This window comes from Trichechus manatus, unplaced genomic scaffold (genome assembly GCF_000243295.1).
Source record: "Trichechus manatus latirostris isolate Lorelei unplaced genomic scaffold, TriManLat1.0 scaffold00089, whole genome shotgun sequence".
Lineage (NCBI taxonomy): Eukaryota > Metazoa > Chordata > Mammalia > Sirenia > Trichechidae > Trichechus > Trichechus manatus.
The window spans coordinates 3,917,670-3,939,283 of NW_004444025.1; the positions used below are offsets into that span (position 1 = coordinate 3,917,670).

Here is a 21,614-nt window from a genome sequence, read left to right on the forward strand (position 1 = left end):
CTGGCTGTAATTCTTCCAAGACAGATTTGTTCATTCTTCTGGCAGTCCAATGTATATTCAATATTGTTCACCAACACCATAATTCAAAGGCATCAATTCTTCAGTCTTCTTTATTCATTGTCCAGCTTTCGCATGCACATGAGGCAAGTGAAAATACCATGGCTTGGCTCATGTGCACCTTAGTCCTTGAAGTAACATCTTTCCTTTTTAACACTTTTGCAGCAGATTTGCCCATTGCAATGTGTCATTTGATTTCTTGACTGCTGCTTCCATGGGTGTTGATTTTAGGATTCAAGCAAAATGAACTTCTTAACAACTTCAATCTTTTCTCCGTTTATCATGATGTTGTTTATTGATCCAGTTGTGAAGATGTTTTCTTTATGATAAGGTGTAATCCACAGTGAAGGCTTCATCAATAAATGTTCAAGTCCTCTTCACTTTCAGCAAGCGTGTCAACTGCATATTACAGGCTGTTAATGAGTCTTCCTCCAATCCTGATGCCACATTCTTCGCTTCTCAGAATATTTGCTCAGAATACAGATTGAATAAGTATGGTGAAAGGATGTACCCCAGACGCACACATTTCCTCATTTTAAACCACACAGTATCTCCTTGTTCTGTTTGAATGATTGCCTCTTGATCTATGTACAGGTTCAGCGTGAGCACAATTAAGTGTTCTGGGATTCTTATTCTTCATAATGTTATCCATAATTTGTCATGATCCACAAAGTCAAATGCCTTTGCACAGTCCATAAAACATAGGGAAACAGTTTCCTGGCATTCTCTGCTATCAGCCAAGATCCATCTGACATCAGCAATGCTATCCCTCGTTCCACATCCTCTTCTGAATCTGGCTTGAATTTCTGGTAGTTTCCGGTCGATATACTGCTGCAACAGCTTTTGAATAATCATCAGCAAAATTTTACTTGCGTGTGATATTAATGATACTGTTCGATAATTTCCACATTCTGTTGAATCACCTTTCTTTGGATTGAGCATAAATATGAATCTCTTCCAGTTGGTTGGCCAGGTAGCTGTCTTCCAAATTTCTTGGTGTAGATGAGTGATGCTTCCAGCCCTGCATCTTTTGTTGAAACATCTCGGTTGGTATTCCATCAATCCCTGGAGCCTTGTTTTTTGTCAATGCCTTCAGTGCAGCTTGGATTTCTTCCTTCAGTACCATCAATTCTTGATCACATGCTACCTCCTGAAATGGTTGAACGTCAACCAGTTCTTTTTGATACAGTGACCTTGTACACTCCTTCCACGTTTTTTTTATTCTTCTTGTGTCATTTAATATTCTCCCCATAGAATCCTTCAATATTGAAACTTGAGGCTTGAATTTTCTCTTTCGTTCTTTCAGCTTGAAAAATGACAAGCATGTTCTTCTCTTTTGGTTTTCTGACTGTAGGTCTTTGAGCATTCATTATAATACTTTGTCTTCCTGAGCTGCCTTTTGAAATCTTCTATTCAGTTCTTTTACTTTATCACTTCTTCCTTTCATTTTAGCTACTCTGTGTTCAAGGACAAGTTTCATAGTCTCTTCTGACATATGTTTTGGTCTTTTCTTTCTTGTCTTTTTAATTACCTCTTGCTTTCTTCATGTATGATGTCCTTGATACCATTCCACAGCTCATCTGGTTCAGTCATTAGTGTTCAATGCATCGAAGCTATTCCTGAGATGGTCTCTAAATTCAGGTGGGATATACTCAAGGTCATACTTTGGCTCTCGTGGACTTGTTCTAATTTTCTTCAGCTTCAGCTTGTACTTGCATAGGAGCAATTGATGGTGTATTCCACAGTCAGCCCCTGGCCTTCTTCTAACTGATGATACTAAGCTTTTCTATTGTCTCTTTCCACAGCTGTAGTCAATTTGATTCCTATGTATTCCATCTGGTGAGGTCCATGTGTATAGTCGCCATTGATGTTGGTGAAAAAAGGTATTGGCGATGAAGTCATTGGTCTTGCAGAATTCTATCATGCAATCTCAGTGTTGTTTCTATCACCAAGGCCATATTTTCCAACTACCGATCCTTCTCCTTTGTTTCCAACCTTTGCATTCCAATCACCAGTAATTATCAATGCATCCTGATTGCATGTTTGATCAACTTCAGACTGCAGAAGTTGGTAAAAATCTTCAATTTCTTCATCTTTGGCCTTCGTGGTTGGTGTGTAAATTTGAATAATAGTCATATTAACTGATCTTCCTTGTAGAGGTATGGATATTATCCTATCACTGATAGCACTGTATTTCAGAATTGATCTTGAAATGTTCTTTTTGATGATGAACATGATGCCATTCCTCTTCAATTTGTGATTCCCAGCATAGTAGTTCCTATGATTGTCTGATTCAAAATGGCCAATACCAGTCCATTTCAGCTCACTAATGCCTAGTATATTGGTCTTTATGCAGTCCATTTCATTTTTGACAACTTCCAGTTTTCCTAGATTCATACTTTGTACATTCCAAGTTCCAATTATTAGTGGATGTTTGCAGCTATTTCTTCTCATTTTAAGTCATGCCACTTCAGCTAATATAGGTCCCAAAAGCTTGACTCCATTGTTGTCATTAAGGTTGCCTCTAATTTTAGGAGGCAGTCGTATTTTGAGTGCCTTCCAACCAGAGGGGCTCATCTTCTGGCACTATACCAGACAATGTTCCACTGCTATTCATAAGGTTTTCACTGGCTATTTCTTTCAGAAGTAGACCACCAAGTCCTTCTTCCTAGTCTTTCTTAGTCTGGAAGCTCAACTGAAACCTGTCCACCATGGGTGTTTCCACTGGTATTTGAAATACCGGTGGCATAGCTTCCAGCATCACAGCCACATACAAGCCACCACAGTGTGACAAACTGACAGACGTGTGGGGATGGTAAAGTAGAGGGTCAGTGAAAATGAGGGAAACCTTCAATGAGATGGATTGACACAAAGGCCCAACAGTGGGCTCAAACATATCAAAGATCATGTTGACGTCACAAGACCAGGCACTGTTTCATTTTGTTATACATAAAGTCGCCATGAGTTGGAGCCAACTGGATAGCAACTAACAACAGTTACTATGTACAAAGCATTATGTCATGATCTGTGAAGATTAAAAAAACATCTAATAGGGGAGACATACATTTATAAATAACAGAATCAAAAAAGGAGGAATTGGGAAAGTATAAACATTTTATTCAGAATAAGTGTTAAAAGCATTTTTATTGTTTTTAATTTAGCATTTTTATTATACCATATATAATATACATGTTATTTTCTTTGATTATTAATTTGATATTTTTAGCAGCTTGGAAGGAATTGAAATTTCAAATATCCAACAAAGGATGTTTAGACCTCTTAGGAATCTCTCCCACATGTAAGTAGATGTTTTTCTAGTTCTTCACCTTGATTTTAACGTTTTATGTATCTACATGTATTACTATAACCCAGCACATCTAATCTATTAATATATTCTGACTAATTGCCTAAACAATAATTAACTTTTTTACCTTTGATATTGCAACAGGGTGATTTTTAGTTTTCCACAGTTTAACAGAATCTCATAGGGGACTTTTTTTAATCTGAGGAAACGTGCGTATGGAGGGACCCCACCTCAGTTCTGTAAGAAGTTCTCCTCAGCTCTGATACCAGATATCGCTGTTTGCCTAGGAAGCTAGCAGTTTGCACACATAGTATAAGTTCTACTGGACAAAGGAGTAGAAATTTATATAAACAACATGAAATAATTATAAATAAATAGTTGATGTAAATGAAGGAAAGCAGGGAGAAATCCTCCTCAGGGAAAAATTCCCCCAATTTCTATCAGGTGTCTGATCAAGTGCACATGAAAAAATGGTAAACTTTGAAAATTCTCTTATCCAAAAAAATGTGTCTGGTTGTACCATTGTACATGCTTTAGAAACATTTTCTTTAATAGAATGCAATCTTATAGCAGGCACTAGAAAGATCCCAACGCCATGGTAATTAATATTCAATAATTTAGAAAGTGTTATGTCAGCCATCAACTCTACCATATTGCTTATTTTTTAAGGCTAACACAGGACACTCCATTTTTGTTTTCCATAACTCCTCAGAGTGAAGGCTTATAAAAGGTTCCTTGGTTGCACACCACATAAAACACTCTGGCTAAATTAAACAAAATGGAATTTATTGGAAGAATACAGTATAGCTCCCAAAATCAAAAAAAACAGCTAAAGGAACAGACTGGATTGGGGCAGAAAACATGGACCTAGGAAGCAAGGATTTAAGGATCCAGGCTCTGCTGGAATCCATTCAAGTGTCATTCAATAAGAGGCAGAGTTCCAGGAGAGAGTCTAACTGATCTTGCTTAGGCCACTGTGGTTAAGGGGATGCTTCCACTGAAGGTCTCATCATGATTTCTCACAAGATGGAGAAGTAATTCCCTTACAGGAAATGAGTACGCTATTACCAAAAGAGTGTCTGGATGCTAGGCAGCCAAACTAACAAACAAATACCTATTACAATTCTGTTGGTGAAAGCAGAACTTCAGCTTAACACAAATGAAACAGTGAAATGGCAATCACCGCCCCTTTCTTCCTCATGTCTTACTCTCCTCTGCTTCAGTAGCTCACAGAGAAAATGGTGGGCAGATAGGGATAGAACAGGATGGAAATATCTGCAATTGAACTTGAATTTAAAAGGACCACATACTGTAATCATCAGGCTTTTATCTTTTATTACTATAGCTCTTAGTACTATAAAGATCTTTTATCTTCTTTACCAGAGCACATGGCTTTAGAGACAAATAGATCTAATTTGAATTCCATTTCTACATTACTAGAAAATTTCCTACCAAATAATTTAACTTCACTGAAATTTCATATCCTTATATGGTGATACTAATACCTACCTCGTGGAGTTGTGAGAATTTATTCCTGATACCTAGAAGATGCTCAATAAATGTTGTGAATATTAGTAGTAATTATTGATTATCCAACCAGTGTCTTTATTAACAGGGGAGGTCTCTCTATTGATGAAAGAATTCACTCAGTAAATACTTATTGAATACATACCGTACCAAAATCTAGTGTAAGAAATAGGCATGTTAGCAAGTAGTGACAGATAACATGTTGTTAGTTACATTGAGCCGACTCTGACTCATGGAGACCCCATGTACAACAGGACAAAACGTTGCCCAGTCCTGCACCATCTTCACAATAGTTGGTGTGTTCAAATCCATTGTTATGGCCTCTGTGTATTACGGGTGTTTTCCAACATAGGCGGCTCAGCTTTCAGCACCATATCAGGCAGTATTCTTTTGTGATCCATAGGGTTTTCACTGGCTAATTTTCAGAAGTAGATCACAAGGCCTTTCTTCCTAGTCTGTCTTAAGTCTGCAAGCTCCATTAAAATCTGTCCACCATGGGTGACCCTGCTGGTATTTGACATACAGGCGGCATAGCTTCCAAAATCATAGCAACATGTAAGCCACGACAGTGTGGCCAATGGACAGATGAGTGGTGGACAGATTACACAATAAATTCTGTAATAAAGAAGCCGTGGAAGCACGAGAGGAGAAAGCATTTAACTCTATCTTCTCCTGAGGTGTAAAAAGCAAAATCAGTTGCAACAATGACAGAGCTATGTAACAGTTGCATTTACATGTATTAAACACTAAAAACCCAATATAAGTTCCCTTGGATAGATTAATTATTTTGAACATATCCTAACAGTTTAGATTCCAAGACATGTCTAACAGTTGTATATTCATTATGCCAGCTTCCACCTACACATTCTTTTACAATAAAATCATGTCAATAAGAAGTAAACTTAAGTTTAAAGCTTTACTGTTTGTCATGGATTGAACTGTGCCCCCAAAAGATATGTGTCAGCTTGGCCAGGCCATGGTTCCCAGTATTGTGTGATTGTCCACCATTTTGTCATTTGATGTGATTTTCTTATGTGTTGTAAATCCTGCCTCTGTGATGTTAATGAGGCAGGACTCAATCTATAACATAAGGTTCTGTTTTAAGCCAATCTCTTTTGAGATATAAAAGAGAGAAGCAAGCAGAGAGACAGGGGTATCTCATACCATCAAGAAAGCAGCACCAGGAGCAGAGTGCGTCCTTTGGACCCAGGGTCCCTGTGCCTGAGAAGCTCCTCGACTGGGGAAGACTGATGACAAGGACCCCCTTCTCCCAGAGCCAACAGAGACAGAAAGCCTTCCCCTGGAGCTGGCACATTGAATTCAGACTTGTAGCCTCCTAGACTGTGAGAGAATAAACTTCTCTTTGTTAAAGCCATTCACTTGTGGTATTTCTGTTATAGCATCCCTAGAAGACACTATTCCTAATGTTTTACATTCCTCCATGTCGCAAATTAATACATTTTCTCTCTACAGAGAAAAATGTAGGGAAATAAATTAATGTATTGAAGTAAAATAAAAATCTGATTTTGCCTTCTCTTTGTACACCAGATATTTTAAGAAATTCCAGTACTGTGGATATGCACCTCACGTTCGCAGCTGTAAACCAAACACCGATGGGATTTCATCTGTAGAGAATCTCTTGGCAAGCATTATTCAGAGAATATTTGTCTGGGTTGTATCGGCAGTGACATGCTTTGGAAACATCTTTGTTATTTGTATGCGACCTTATATCAGGTCTGAAAATAAGCTGCACGCCATGTCAATCATTTCTCTCTGCTGTGAGTATCTCCTGGTAGAAGAGGAATTATAGTTTTAAAATATACAAAAGCATTTGCTGTTAGAAAATAAGTAAACTGATTGGGAGAATTATGAGATTTAACATTTTTCTCCTTGTGTCATTTCCACATTTTCTACAATGAAAACAGAATTGCTTTAGGAAAGAAAACAAGTTTTTAAAACCAGTCAATTCAACCACGTTACACAGAACAAATGAAGCTCTTCTTCATTGGTTTTTCTCTCATACAGTAGCCCTGAAGGCATATTTTACTAAAGCACTTACAGTTTTTTATTTAAAATAAAATTGCAGCCATCTGTGGTCAAATGTTAACATCAAGACTATCTACTTTTTGGCTTGTATTGCCTGGTTCATAGGTATTGAGTTAATAGCTAGTTAGTTGTTTTTCTGATCTCTGAGCTACTAGCATCTTTTGGATTCATTATCTGAAAGCTTTAAATAGGAAAAAAATGTTTTCGGTGGTATTTTTTAAGTTTTTGAAATATGATTGCAAAATACTGTGTTAAATAAGAACTACAAAGAAAAATAAGCAAGAAACCAGTCCACAAAGAGTTTATAGTCTGGGTCAAGTGACCAAAAATTTATCCATATTTCCTCAAGCAAGTAAAATACCAATCAATCCCCCCATGTTCACTTTTGTTATGGGTGCTGTCCCATGCACTCCCTCATCCTTACTCGAAGTCTACCATCTAATGGTTCTTTTTCATTGCAAGCTACATAAGAAACAGAACTCAGAAATCATTTACTATTTTATATTGTTATCTACCAAATTTTGAGTAATCTCAATTTCTCTGGTGACAGCTAGAATGTAACTTTAGTGTTTAGCAATCAAGAACAGCCTTATGATTTATATGGTGATGCACTTTTAGGGACTTCAGGGTAGGATGCTTGTGCAGTGAAAAAATCCCACCCACCTTCTGATAGGTAATGATTGCTTAAAAAGCAAATACCCCACATAGTGTATCGCATTGAGAGCTGATTCTTTGGGGTGGAAGAGCCTAAAAATGTGGAAAGAAAGAAGAGTGGGAAGCTATGGAATCATAGAGAGCAGCTCTGGGTAAATAATTTTATCCCCCCACAATTCTACTGACTGCAAATCACTTCATAATTACTCACGTCTTCCAAATTATAGACTTCAAAAGCCAGAGTCATTGCTCTATCATAGCAACTTCTGAATTACTTTTTCAGGAATTTGGATGATGTCCTTAACTTGTTAAACTGGGAGAATTTCAGTGGAAGAGCTGAACCAGATAATGACATCTCCATGTAGGCTCCTAACTGAACACTCAACATAATTGCATTTTTTAAATTATTCAACACTTCTAAGTGATAGGACTAAAACAGAAAATGAAACAGACAAGATCCCTGCTCTCAGAGACCTGCATTTGAGAGGAAAACAGGCATTAAACAATGTATTATGTAATTAACTGTAGAGAATAATATAAAAGTGGTTATCAAACAGAATTCATCAAGAGCTTCTCACCCATAAACAAATTCTTAGGAGTATAAAATTTACCCTTCTCCCAGAATAGAACAAACTTGGCTATTTTTTACTAAAATTAAAAATATTAATGCTTGTTGTTAATTCCATTGTACCTATTTATTTCTCTAAATTTGTGAAACTTACTGATCCCCGTAGGTGCTGACTGCTTAATGGGAATCTATTTATTTGTGATTGGAGCCTTCGACCTAAAGTTTCGTGGAGAATACAATAAGCATGCACAGCTGTGGATGGAGAGCGTTCATTGCCAGCTTGTGGGATCTTTGGCCATTCTGTCCACAGAAGTATCCGTTTTACTTTTAACTTTTCTGACATTGGAAAAATATATTTGCATTGTATATCCTTTTAGATGTTTAAGACCTGGAAAATGCAGAACAATTACGGTTCTGATTCTCATTTGGACTACTGGATTTATAGTGGCTTTCGTTCCATTGAGCAATAAGGAATTTTTCAGAAACTACTATGGCACCAATGGAGTGTGTTTTCCTCTTCATTCAGAAGATACAGAAAGTACTGGAGCCCAGATTTATTCAGTGGCAATTTTTCTTGGTAAGAAATCCTATATTAAAAATCCTTTCATTCAAATGGTGCAAAAATAGGAATGTGAAACTCACACTTTCTAATATTTATGAATTTTTATTTCAGATCTTTTAACCGGTTTTTCTCAGTGAAGGTGGGGGTGGATTCTCTTAGAATCCCCTAGAGGGATTTTTTTTTCCAGGTTATTCCTTTATCATATAAATTTCAACATGATGCAGCTTAATAAGACAATAAACTCTTGCATTTCATGAATTTGCCCTCAATACTATGCCTTTTTGGCTCTTTGCCTTTATTATTTGAACTTAATAGTATTTGTTATATTTTCATATGCAAAATAGCCAAACAAAGTAGCAAAGAAAGTAAACATAGAGTGTTTTGTACCAGCAATGTAAAAATATTCCCAAACTACAGCATAAAATAATTGATAGGAAAGAAATACTAGAAAGTTTAACAGGCCGAGGATTTTCATTGCATCACTATAATTTCATTTTAATATGCCATTTCAGAATTAAACATTTCATCATTCCTAACAACAGTACTTCAATGCAAAGAAATTTTATGATTTCTGTGCAACCTTAATAACCCTTTATAAAGAACAACAAACTCGTGTTATGGCCTATCTTCTTTTTTTAATAACACCTAAGAATATTTTTTGAAAAAATGTTTATACACATTAATATTCTTTGTGTTCTACATAGGTATTAACCTGGCAGCATTTATCATCATAGTTTTTTCCTATGGAAGCATGTTTTACAGCGTTCATCAAAGTGCCATCACAGCAACCGAGATACGGAATCAAGTTAACAAAGAGATGATGCTCGCCAAGCGGTTTTTCTTTATTGTATTTACTGATGCATTATGCTGGATACCCATTTTTATACTGAAATTTCTTTCACTGCTTCAAGTAGAAATACCAGGTACAACTCTTTTTTTCTTTCTGGAGAGAAATAAGTCCATTGATGGGATGTTCCTCTAAGCAAGAAAGTTAAGATCCTGAACGCTGACTCATGTCAGAGTCGTATGTAATTCAGGCTCTGTTCAGGAATGAAATGTTTACTGTGAGGGAGCTGTTCCGTTCTTTTCATAAATTCCTGATAACACAATTAGAACAGAGGAAAGTGACCCAAGTAAATTGCACGCGAAGTGTTGAAACTCTTATACATCCCTACTAGAGATGACCAGGAAGGAAACCAGGCCAAAACGATTATAAAATAATTCATTTTGTTTCAGAATGTTAGAGATGAATTTTTGTAGGAGTTTAGTTTCTTTTTTTTTTTTAAATTAATAAACTATTTTTTAGGGAAGCTTTAAGTTTACAGAAAAAGTGCACAGAAAGTACAGAGCTCCCATATAGCCACCTCTCCTCTCCACATACAGTTTCCTCTATTATTGACATCTTGCATTAATGTGGTACATGTGTTACCACTGATTAACCAACACGGACACGTTATTATTAAGGTCCATAGTGTACATTAGGGTTCACCCTTTGTGTTGTAAAGTTCTATAGGTTTTAACAAATGCAAAAATACATATTTTTTTTGTATTCTTAACAAATGGAAAAGAATATAAATCATACCAAGTGTGCTCTTAGACAACAATGGTATTAAAATAGAAATCAGTACCATAAAAATAGCTAGAAAACCACAAAATATTTGGAAATTAAACAACAAATTTCTAAATAACGTGGGTTAAAGAAATCTCAAAAGATATTTTAAAATATTTTTAACTAAATGCAAATGAAAATACAACTTATCAAAAAATGTAGGGTAGAGCAAAAACAGTGCTTAGAGGGAAATTTATAGCATTAAATGCATGCATTAGAAAATAAGGAAGACAGAGGGTGACCCAAGATGGTGGACTAGTCAGACACACTAAGCCATCCTGCTGCATCAAAGACCCATAAAAACCAAGTAAAATAGATCCAGATGTCAATCCTGGAAGCCTGAACCTTAAATGAAGGCATAAACTATTACATCAGAAGCCACTGAGGATAAGAAGAAACTGATAGAAAACGATGAAGGAGTAGAGATACAGAGTGGAAGTTCCTAGCCAAATGGCATGGCACAGCATGGTCATCTCTGAATAAATCCAACAACCCTGCACACAGAAAGTCACCTCCATGGAATTCCCAATAGGAGATAGAGGTATGGTGCGGACACACCCAAGGCTAAGTAAGACCACACTTGCTGGCTGCAACTCAAAGAGGAGCCCAGATTCTCTCATCTAGTAACCACAGGAGCACATTCCTACAACCTTTATCCTTCTGGTAAGTAGCAGCAAGAACTGTCCCATCCTGGCAGCCCTGACTGACAGAAGCCACAGTACTAACCCAACCTATTGCCCTCCTCCATCTAGTCCCCTTGGCCCCTGCCTTCTCCCCCTCTCCTGCCTCTCTCCTCAGCCATGCCAGCCAGACCCCACACACCTCCCTACCAGCCCATCCCCAACATTGCCACACTACACGGCCCCGAGGAGAAGCAGCACAGACCCCAGATCCCCTGCCTGCCAGCTCAGGCCCCACCCCACCGCGCTATGTGGCACTGAAGAGAACCGGCCCCATTCCAGCCCCTGGCTCCAGCCCGGTTCACTTTATAGACAAACAACCTATCTCCACCCCTTCCCCCCTCCCCAGTGGACCTGCCCTATTACACCATAGCTGAGCAACTGGTACTACACACCCAGATAAGGTGGTGAGAACTATTGTGCCTATAGACAAGCAAGCAAGAAAGCATACACAGCCCGCCTGCCCAAATGTAACCAAACAAAACAAAAAGCAGGACTAAACGAACAAACCTACAATCAATAAACAAAGAAAATAATACCTGAATGTTCAGAGACAGCAGACAATATCACAACATAAAAAAAAGCACAAGATGGCTCCAGTAAGTGATCAAAATAAAGCACCAGATGACCTTCTGGCAGAAGAAAAGGCACTGAACTATCTCATAGGGAATTCAAAAGCCTAATATTCAGTGCTCTTCAAAAGATTAGGAAACAGATCAAGGAAAATACAGACAAAATCATGGAAAACATAGACAAAACCAGCCAAAACGTAGCTAATTAAGGAAAACACAAAGCAATAGAAGAAATCTGGAAAATAATACAAGGACACAATGTCAAAATAAATAAACAATTAGAAATCATACAAAAACAGCAATTAGAAATCCAAAGGTAAACAACAAAATTTCAGAAATGGACAATGCAATAGAAGGTTTTAGGAACAAATTTGAAACAGTGAAAGAGAGAATCATTGAACTTGAAGACAAATTCATGGATAACGCTTTGTTTGAGGAAAAATCAGAGAAAAGAATGAAGAAAACCTGAGAGCGATCTTGGATACAATTAAGAGCAAAAATTTGCATGCAATTGAAGTTCTAGAACAGGGGAGAAAACAGAAAACACAGACAGGATCACTGAAGATTTGCTGACAGAAAACTTTCCTAATATCATGAAAGATTAAAAGCTGACCACCCAAGAAGCTTAACGAACCCATATTGGATAGACCCCAAAAGAAAGTCACCAAGACATATCATAATCACACTCACCAAAATAAAAGACAAAGAAAGAATCTGAGAGCAGCTTGAGAAAAAGGAAAAGTCACATACAAAGGGGAAACAATAAGACTAACCTCTGATTACTCGGCAGAAATCATGCAGGCAAGAAGGCAATGGGATGATATATAAAAATCTTGAAAGAAAAAATTGCCAACCAATAATAATATATCCTGCAAAGTCTCTCTGAAATATGGTGGCAAAATTAGGACATTTCCAGATAAACAGAAATTAAGGGAATTTATAAATACCAAACCAAACTTACAAGATTTATTAAAGGGAGTCCTTCCGTTAAAGAATAAACAACATCAGACAACAACCTGAATCTAGGACACAGGTCAGCATCAGCCAAATACCAACTTAGGTAATTAACTCTCAAGGATAAAACAAAACTAAAAGATTCAAGATCGGGAACTAGAGACATCAATCTATAAATGACGACAGCATCAGAACAATAAAAGGGGAAATCCACAGTGTAAGTATAGAACTTTCAAATGGAGAGGAAGTCAAGCCAATGTCAAATAATAAAATACTGGTTCAAACTTAGGAAGATAAGGGTAAATTTCAAGGCAAACACAAAGAAAGTTAACAAACCTCCTCATCAAAGTAAAGAAGAAAAACATAAAGTCTCAGTAAACACAAAATCTACAATAACAAAAGACATGAAAAAGAAATTCCACAAACAAAAAGGAACTCAGCACGAGTAAGAATAATGAAGAAAACCTCAGCACCACAAAAGAAAAAGCACTACAAAATGACAGCATTAATCTCACACCTATCTGCAATCACACTGAATGTAACTGGCTTAAATGCACCCATAAATACACAGAATGACAGAATGGACTAAAAAACATGACTCATCCAATAGATAAGTGATAACTTTGGTGAAGGGTAAGACAGTACACAATACTAAGGAAGTCAGCACAACTTGACCAAGGCAAAGTCATACAAGCTTCATAAACACATACATCCAAACACCTTGAGGGACAGAGTTACTGTGGCTGAGAGCTGGGTACCATGGTCTCAGGAGACATCTAGCTCAATTGGCATAACATAGTCTATAAAGAAAATGTTCTAAATTTGAAAGTGTGATGAGTAGCATCTGGGCTCTTAAAAGCTTGTGAGCGACCACCTAAGATATTCTACTGGTCCCACCCTGTCTAGAGCAAGGGAGAATGAACAAAACCAAAGACACAAGGGAAATATTAGTCCAAAGGACTAATTAGTCCACAGCCTCCACCAGACTGAGTCTAGCACAACTAGATGGTGCCTGGCTATCACCATCAACTGTGCTGGCAGGGATCACAATAGTGGGTGCAGACAGAGCTGGAGAAAAACGTAGAACAAAATTCTAACTCAGAAAAAAAGACCAGACTTGCTGGTCTGACAGAGACTAGAGAAACCCCAAGAATATGGTCCCTGGATACCCTTTTAACTCAGCACTGAAGTCACTCCTGAGGTTCACCTTTCAGCCAAATATTATACAGGCCTATAAAACAAACAATAATATACATAGTTCAATCATGTATATGAGACTAAATGGGCACACAAGCTGAGGGGCAAGGATGAGGAGGCAGAAGGGGACAGGAAAGCTGGAAAAATGGAAATGGGGAGCCCAAGGTCCAGAAAGGAAGAGTGTTGCCATGTCACAGGGTTTGCAACTAATGTCACAAAATTATATGTGTATTCATTGTTTATTGAGAAGCTAATTTTTTCTGTAAACCTTCACCTAAAGCACAATAATAAAAAAAAAAAATGACCCATCAATATGCTGTGTACAAGGACACATTTTAGATACAAAGATATAAATATATTAAAAATCACAGGATGGAAAAAAAAGCAAGCAAAGAGCAAACAAAAAAGAGCAGGAGTGGCAACACTAATGTCAGATAAAATAGACTTTAAGGCAAAATCCACCATAAAAGACAAAGCAATTACATAATGATTAAAGGAACAATCCAACATGATGACATGACAATAATAAATATCTACACACCCAACAACAGGGCTCCAAAATACATGAACTCTAACAGCACTGAAAAGAGAAATTGACAGTGCCACAATAATAGTAGGAGGCTTCAGCACACCACTTTCAGTAAAGCACAGAGCATCTAGAAAGAAACTCAGCAAAGATACAGAAGATTTAAAGAACAGTCAACCATATTGACCTCATAGACATATATAGAACACGCCACCCAACAGCAACAAATTATACATTCTTTTCCAATGCACGTGGAACATTCTCCAGAACAGACCACATCTTAGGCCACAAAGTAACCCTGAACACAATCCAAAACACTGAGATAACACGAAGCATCTTCTCTTATCACAACGCCATAATGGTAGAAATAAATAACAAGAAAAGCAAGGAAAAAAATAAAAAACATGGAAACTGAATAACATCTTCCTTAAAAACAACTGGATAATAGAATGAATCAAAGATGGAACCAAAAAATTTCTAGAATTAAATGAAAACACCATACCAAAACTTTTGGGACACAGCAAAGGCAGTGCTCAGAGGTCAATTTATAGCAATAAACACACACATCCAAAAAGAAAAATGAGCCAAAATCAAAATGTTAGCCCTAAAATGCAAACAAATAGAAAGAGAACAGCAAGAGAAGCCTTCAGCCACCAGAAGAAAGGACGTAATAAAGATCAAAGCAGAAATAAATGAAAAAAAATCAAAACCAAAAGCTGGATCTTTGAAAGGATTGACAATCCACTGGCCAAACTGACAAAAGAAAAACAGGAGGGGAAGTAAATAACTCAAATAAGAAATAAAATGGGGGACATCACAACAGACCCAACTGAAATAAAATGGATCATAACAGAGTACTATGAAAAACTACACTCCAACAAATTTGAAAACCTAGAGGAAATAGAAAAATTTCTAGAAACACATCATCTATCTAAACTATCACAAACTGAGGTTGAAAATCTGAACAGATGCATAACAAGAGAAGAGATTGAAAAGGTAATAAAAAAAAAAAAAACTCCCAACAAAAAAAAAAACCCTGGCCCAAGTGGCTTCACTGGAGAATTCTACCAAACATTCAGAGAAGAGCTTGCACCAGTACGACTCAAACTATTTCAGAACATAGAAAAGCAATGAATACTTCAGAATTCATTCTATGAAGCCACAATAACCCTGATACCAAAACCAGCCCAAAAGCAAAGACAAGAAGACAGGGAGGGACAGGAAAACTGGACAAATGGAAATAAAGAACCCGGGTGGAGAAGGGGAGAGTGTTGTCACATCACGGGTTTGGCAACCAATGTCACAGAAGAAATTGTGTATTAATTGTTTAATGAGAAACTAATTTGCTCTGTAAACTTTCTCATCTAAAGCACAATAAAAAGAAAATAAAGATATAAAATCAACAGCCTAAGCTTGCATCTTAGGAAACTAGAAAAAGAAGAGCAAATTCAATCCAAAGTAATCAGAAGAAAAGAAATAATAAAAATTAGAGCAAAAATCATTGAAAATGAGAATAGAAAATTAATAGAGAAAATCAACAAAACCAAAAGCTGGTTCTTTGAAAAGATCAATAAAATTGATAAACCTCTAGCCAGCTAACCAATAAAAAAAGAGAGAAGACGCAAATTATTAATATCATAAATAAAATAGAGGGGCATCATATTCAACCCACGGATATTAAAAGGATAGTAAAGACATATTATGAACAACTTCATGCCCACAAATTTGATAAACTACAAGAAATTGACCAATTCTTTAAAAGGTAAAATCTACCGAAACTCACACAAAGAAAAACATATTATCTAAATAGGGCTATATCTATTAAAGAAATTGAATCAATAATTAATAACCTTCCAAAACAGAAAGCACGAGGCCCAGATGGATTCACTGGTGAATTCTACCAAACATTTAAAAAATAAATGATACCAATTCTCTATAATCTGTCTCATAAATAGGAGCAAAGGGATGCCTTCTAACTCATTCTATGATACCAGCATTACCCTAATACCAAAACCAGACAAAGACATTACAAGAAAGGAAAATTACAGACCAATATATCATGAACATAGATGGAATATCCTCAACATAATATTAGCAAATTGAATTAAAAAAAAAAAACTTTGCTGTCGAGTCAATTCTGACTCATGGCAACCCCATGTGTTACACAGTAGTGAATTATTCATCACAACTAAGTAGGATTTATTCTACATATGCAAGGTTCAACATTTGACAATCAACTAATATAATCCATCTCATCAACAGGCTAAGGAAAAAAATCATATGGTCATATCAATACATGCACAAAAAGCATTTGACAAAATCTAACAGCCATTTATGATAAAAAGACAGCAAACTAGGAATAGAAGGAGACTTCCTCAACCTGATAAAGAACACCTACCAAAAACCTACAGCTAACATCATACTTAATGGTGAGAAACTAGATGCTTTCTCTCTAAGATCGGGAACAAGGCAAGGATGTCCCCTTTCACCACTCCAATTCAACATTGTACTGGAAGTCCTAGCTAATGCAATAAGACAAGAAAAATGAAAGAAAAGGTATACAGATTGGAAAAAAAGAAATAAAACTGTCTTTGTCCATGGATGACATAATTGTCTATGTAGAAAATTCTGAAGACTCAGCAAAAAGAAACTTCTGGAAATAATAAGCAATTACAGTAAGGTTGCAGGATACAAGGTTAATCTATGAAAGTAAATTACTTTTCTATATACCAGCAATACACAATTGGAATTTGAAACCAAAACACAGCATCATTTACATTAACCAAACCCAAACCCACTGCCGTTGAGTTGATTCTGACTCCTAGTGACCCTATAGGACAGAGTAGAACTGCCTCATAGGGTTTCCAAGGAGCAGCTGGTGGATTCCAACTGCTGACTTTTTGATTAGCACCCGAGCTCTTAACCGCTGTGCCAACCCCCCTAAAAAAATGACGTACTTAGGTATAAATTTAACAAAATATGCACAAGATCTATATGAGGAACTAGAACACTGATGAAAGAAATCAGATCTAAATAAATGGAGAAATATTCCATGCACACAAATGTTTATAACAGCTATATTCACAATTGCCAAAACTTGGAAGCAACCAAGATGTCTTTCTGTAGTGAATGGATAAACAAACGGAGGTACATCCATACAATGGAATATTACTCAGCAATAAAAACAAATTAGATATCAAGCCACGAAAAGTCGTGGAGGAAACTTAAACACATATTGCTAACTGAAAGAAGTCAGTCTGAAAAGACTACATACTGTATAATTCCAACTATGCGACATTCTAAAAAAGGCAGAACTATAGAGAGAATAAAAAGATCTGTCGTTGTCAAGGGGCTTGGGATGGGGGAGTGTGGAGGGAGAAAAGGAGGGATGAATAGGTGGAGTACAAGAGATTTTTATGGTGGTGAATAGAGCCTGTCTGATACCGTAATGGTGGATACGTGACATCATGCCTTGGAGATTTACTTTATTGTCTTTCGTGTGTGTGTGTATGTGTGCACGCTTAGACACTCATTGCAGTAACTAGATTTCTTCCTGGAATACATATCAATTTAGGGAGCATTACCCTAGAGTGTAAAAGATCACGGAAGAAAACAGTCTTGGTATTTAAAAATAATGTGCAGATCTCCTGCTACCTTCATTTGTAATACAGTATATATTCACATTGTAAAATTTATAAACACATGATCGTTTTTATCCCATGGTTGTTGGTGGTAGTATCTTACATTTTATGAGCAACAAGAAATAAAATATCACCAATCAAATTCTAATAAAAATCCAAGTATTTGGTAGTTGCACATATACTACAATGATTTTTGAGGTAGGGTTGGCTGAAGATGTTTTGCTGAAATAAATGTCTGGTCAAAAGCCTAAAAATGCCATAACTATTTTTCAAATAAAATAAATAGCAGAAAAGAAATCTATTAAGGATAAGTGCACGTATTCTGAGAAACACTATATGTGCTATCTAGTAATCATACTAGAATTTGAAAAAGGTGTGATTTGAATACTAAACAATATTGTTTTTCATAAAATGGAATCATGTTATAATAATATGTAATTACTTTGAGGAAAATATTTCTACCTAATGGTATACTCTTGTTGATATATTCAAGAAAAGTTACCTAGCAAAGAAGCCTGTTCTTTTGCAACACCACCACGCCCCTCAAACACTGGGACTCTGGAAAGACATTGTGGAAACACATACAGACTTGGTATTTAATTATGTGACATCAAAGGAAAAAAAAAAAAAAAAACAAGACTTTAAAGGACTACAGGGGAAAAAACAAGGAAAAGGATTTTCTAGACCTCATAAACTAGGACATATACAAATGTTAAAACTATTTCATTTTTCTCTTTCAGGTACCATAAACTCTTGGGTAGTGATTTTTATTCTGCCTATCAACAGTGCTTTGAATCCAATTCTCTATACTCTGACCACAAGACCGTTCAAAGAAACGGTCCTTCAGGTTTGGGATAACTACAGACAAAGGAGGTCTATTAACAGCAGAGACAGTCAGAAAACATATGCTCCATCGTTTATCTGGGTGGAAATGTGGCCCCTGCAAGAGATACCATCTGAGTTAATGAAGCCAGCTCTTTTCACAGACCCCAGTGAAATGTCACTGATTTCTCAATCAGCTAGACTCAATTCCTATTCATAAAGGACTCTGAAAGCCATCTCTTCACAGAATACTGGGGGGGGAGGGGGGGTTTCATCATGGATTTACTGGTATGAAATGAATATCACAAAATCAACAGTTTATAATAATAACCAGGATAAATTAGTTTACAAGGACACAAGGTTGTTATTTGGGAAAAAATAAAAGTAACTGATGCCCATGTCAAGGGAATAAAATTATATTGATAATGTGTATATACCAGTACATATTTTGCTAGGAAATGAAGAGAAATGTACTTCTGAAAAAGTCATTCATTCTTTTAGCACACATTTACTGTGCACCCACTATGTGTATGCACTCAGTAATATCCTGGAAGTAGACAGTACAGAACCTTTTCAATTTGCAAAGTAAAATTGTGTTTAATTACAACAGAATATACAAATTCCATCTACAGCTCCTAGTATTAGGTAGAGCTTTGTGTGCCATACATAGCAGCAAACATAAGAATCATAGGCATTTTTAAATAAAGGCTTTTTAAATATACATATTGAATACTCAATTTAATAACATCAGAGAAAATGTATGATTGTTTGCAAAATACAAAAATTGTTTTAAGAAACCATCTCATCTCCTCGAGTCTCCATACACTGGAGAACCAATACAACATATTTATTACTGTTAAAAAAACGATGCTTTGATATGAATTCAAAACAGCATTTCTACGTCACTTCCTGTCCAGTTGTCTTTCTGCTTTAAGTGAGCACCATCATATGGGATTGCAATAGGAAAGCACAAGCATTGCAACTGAGTGAATCAAAACAGCCAGAATGAGGATCGATAGATACATAGATCAATGGAATATAACTGAGAGTCTGAAATAAAACCTGACATTTACAGTCAATTGATTTTTGACAAGGGTCCCAAGATAATTAAATGGGGGAAGAAACAGCTTTTACAACAAATGGATATTCACATGCAAAAGTATGAAGTTTGACCCCTACCTCATACTATATACAAAAATTAAACCAAAATGGGTCAAAGACCTAAATGTATAAACTAAAACTATAAAATTCTTAGGAGAAAACATAGGAGTAAATCTCTGTAACCTTGAATTAGGCAACAGATTCTTCCATATGACGCCAAAAGCACAAACAACAAAAGAAAAACAGGCAAACTGGACAACATCAAATTTAAAAATTTGGGCTTCAAAGGACATCATCAACAAAATGAAGACAATGCACAGAAAGGGAGAAAGTTTTGTAAATCACATATTTGATAAAAGATGTGTATCTAGTATATATAAAGACCTTTATACCTAATAGTAAAAACACAAGTCACCAAATTTCAAAACGGGCAAAGATCTGAACATTTCTCCAAAGAAGATATACAAATTGGCCAATAAGCATGTGAAAAGGTGCTCAACATCATTAGTGATAATGGAAGTGCAAATCATAACCAGACAGAGATACCACTCATATCCACTAGTATAACTATAATAAAAAGACAGATAATACCAAAATGTGGCCTTGAAGTGGAAAAATTGGAACCTTTATACACCGTTGGTGAAAGTGTAAAATGGCACAGCCATTTTGGAAAACAATCTGACAGTTCTTCAAAAGGTTCGAGTTAACATATGACCTAAAAAAATCCCAAACCAAACCAGTTGCACTTGAGTCGATTCCAAGTCATGGTGACCCCAGGTATTTCAGAGTAAAACTTCACTCGGTAACATTTAACAGCGGCGACGTTCAGAATTAGATTGCCAGGCCTTTCTTCGGAGGCCCCTTGGGTGGATTCAAACTACTAACTAAAAGGTAGCACTTAACTGTTTGCACCATTCACGGACTCCTAACATATGACCTATTACTAGATATACACCTAAGAGAAATGAAAACATAGGTCCACACAAAAACTTCTAAAAGAATATTCACAGTAGCATTATTCAAAATTGCCTAAAAGTAGAAACAACCAAATGTGTTTAATAAAATGTGGTATATCTATCTATACAATGAAATATTATTTATCCGTAAAAATGAATGAAGTATTGATACACGCTGCAACATGGATGAACCTTATGAGTCCATTCATATAATATAGCCAAAATAGGCAAATCCACAGAGACAGTAGGGTAGTGGACAGGGAAGAAGGGCACTAGGCGGGGAAAGGTGACTAAGAGGTGTTCAGGGTATCTTCCTGGGCTAATGAAAATGTTCTAAAATTGATTGTGGTGATGGATAAACAACTAAAAGTTGTTTATACTAAAAGCCCTTGAACTGTACGGTGTAAAAGGGTAAACTGTATAGCATTATATCTCAATTACCTATCTTAATAAAGCTGTTTAAACAAAAGCAAGGCTAGAATGCAGTGATTCAGGAACTTTACTTCAGGAATGAAAGGTTCACGTGTACATGTTTCTCTCTAAGGAAAAAACAGTCGTCAACAAAAGATAGATTTACCTCCCGTTTACACCATCAGTTCATGAGATACTGCTTTTAGCTAGTCGGTCTGGTCTCGAACTGAGCTACTGGAATTGTTTGCATTCATAACTTAAAACCTTTAGATAGGAATAAAATGTTTCAGGTAGCTTTAAGTACACCCAAGATTTCTGAAACATGAAAATACTGGAATCAAAAACAAAATGCATTTATTGACTATATAATTGTAAAAACTTTATTTGAAAATAAATTATTTGAAACTTTAAGTCTATTGAAAACATG

The 21,614-nt window shown here is 36.3% G+C and overlaps 1 protein-coding gene across 9 annotated transcripts in view; it reads left to right on the forward strand.

The window, feature by feature from the left end:
* RXFP1 (relaxin family peptide receptor 1) overlaps positions 1-20,044 on the forward strand; it is a 157,377-nt gene extending 137,333 nt beyond the window's left edge. For 5 of the 9 annotated variants that reach the window (XM_004382043.2, XM_004382040.2, XM_004382041.2 and 2 more), the window contains 5 exons: positions 3,284-3,355; positions 6,437-6,666; positions 8,323-8,733; positions 9,423-9,641; positions 18,638-20,044. In XM_004382043.2, coding sequence (XP_004382100.1) covers positions 3,284-3,355; positions 6,437-6,666; positions 8,323-8,733; positions 9,423-9,641; positions 18,638-18,939 — 1,234 coding nt within the window. In that variant the 3' untranslated portion in view covers positions 18,940-20,044. The remainder of the gene's footprint in view (positions 1-3,283; positions 3,356-6,436; positions 6,667-8,322; positions 8,734-9,422; positions 9,642-18,637) is intronic. The other 4 variants (XM_004382045.2, XM_004382046.2, XM_012557191.1 and 1 more) reach the window with 3 other exon arrangements.
* Positions 20,045-21,614: the final 1,570 nt, after the last annotated feature.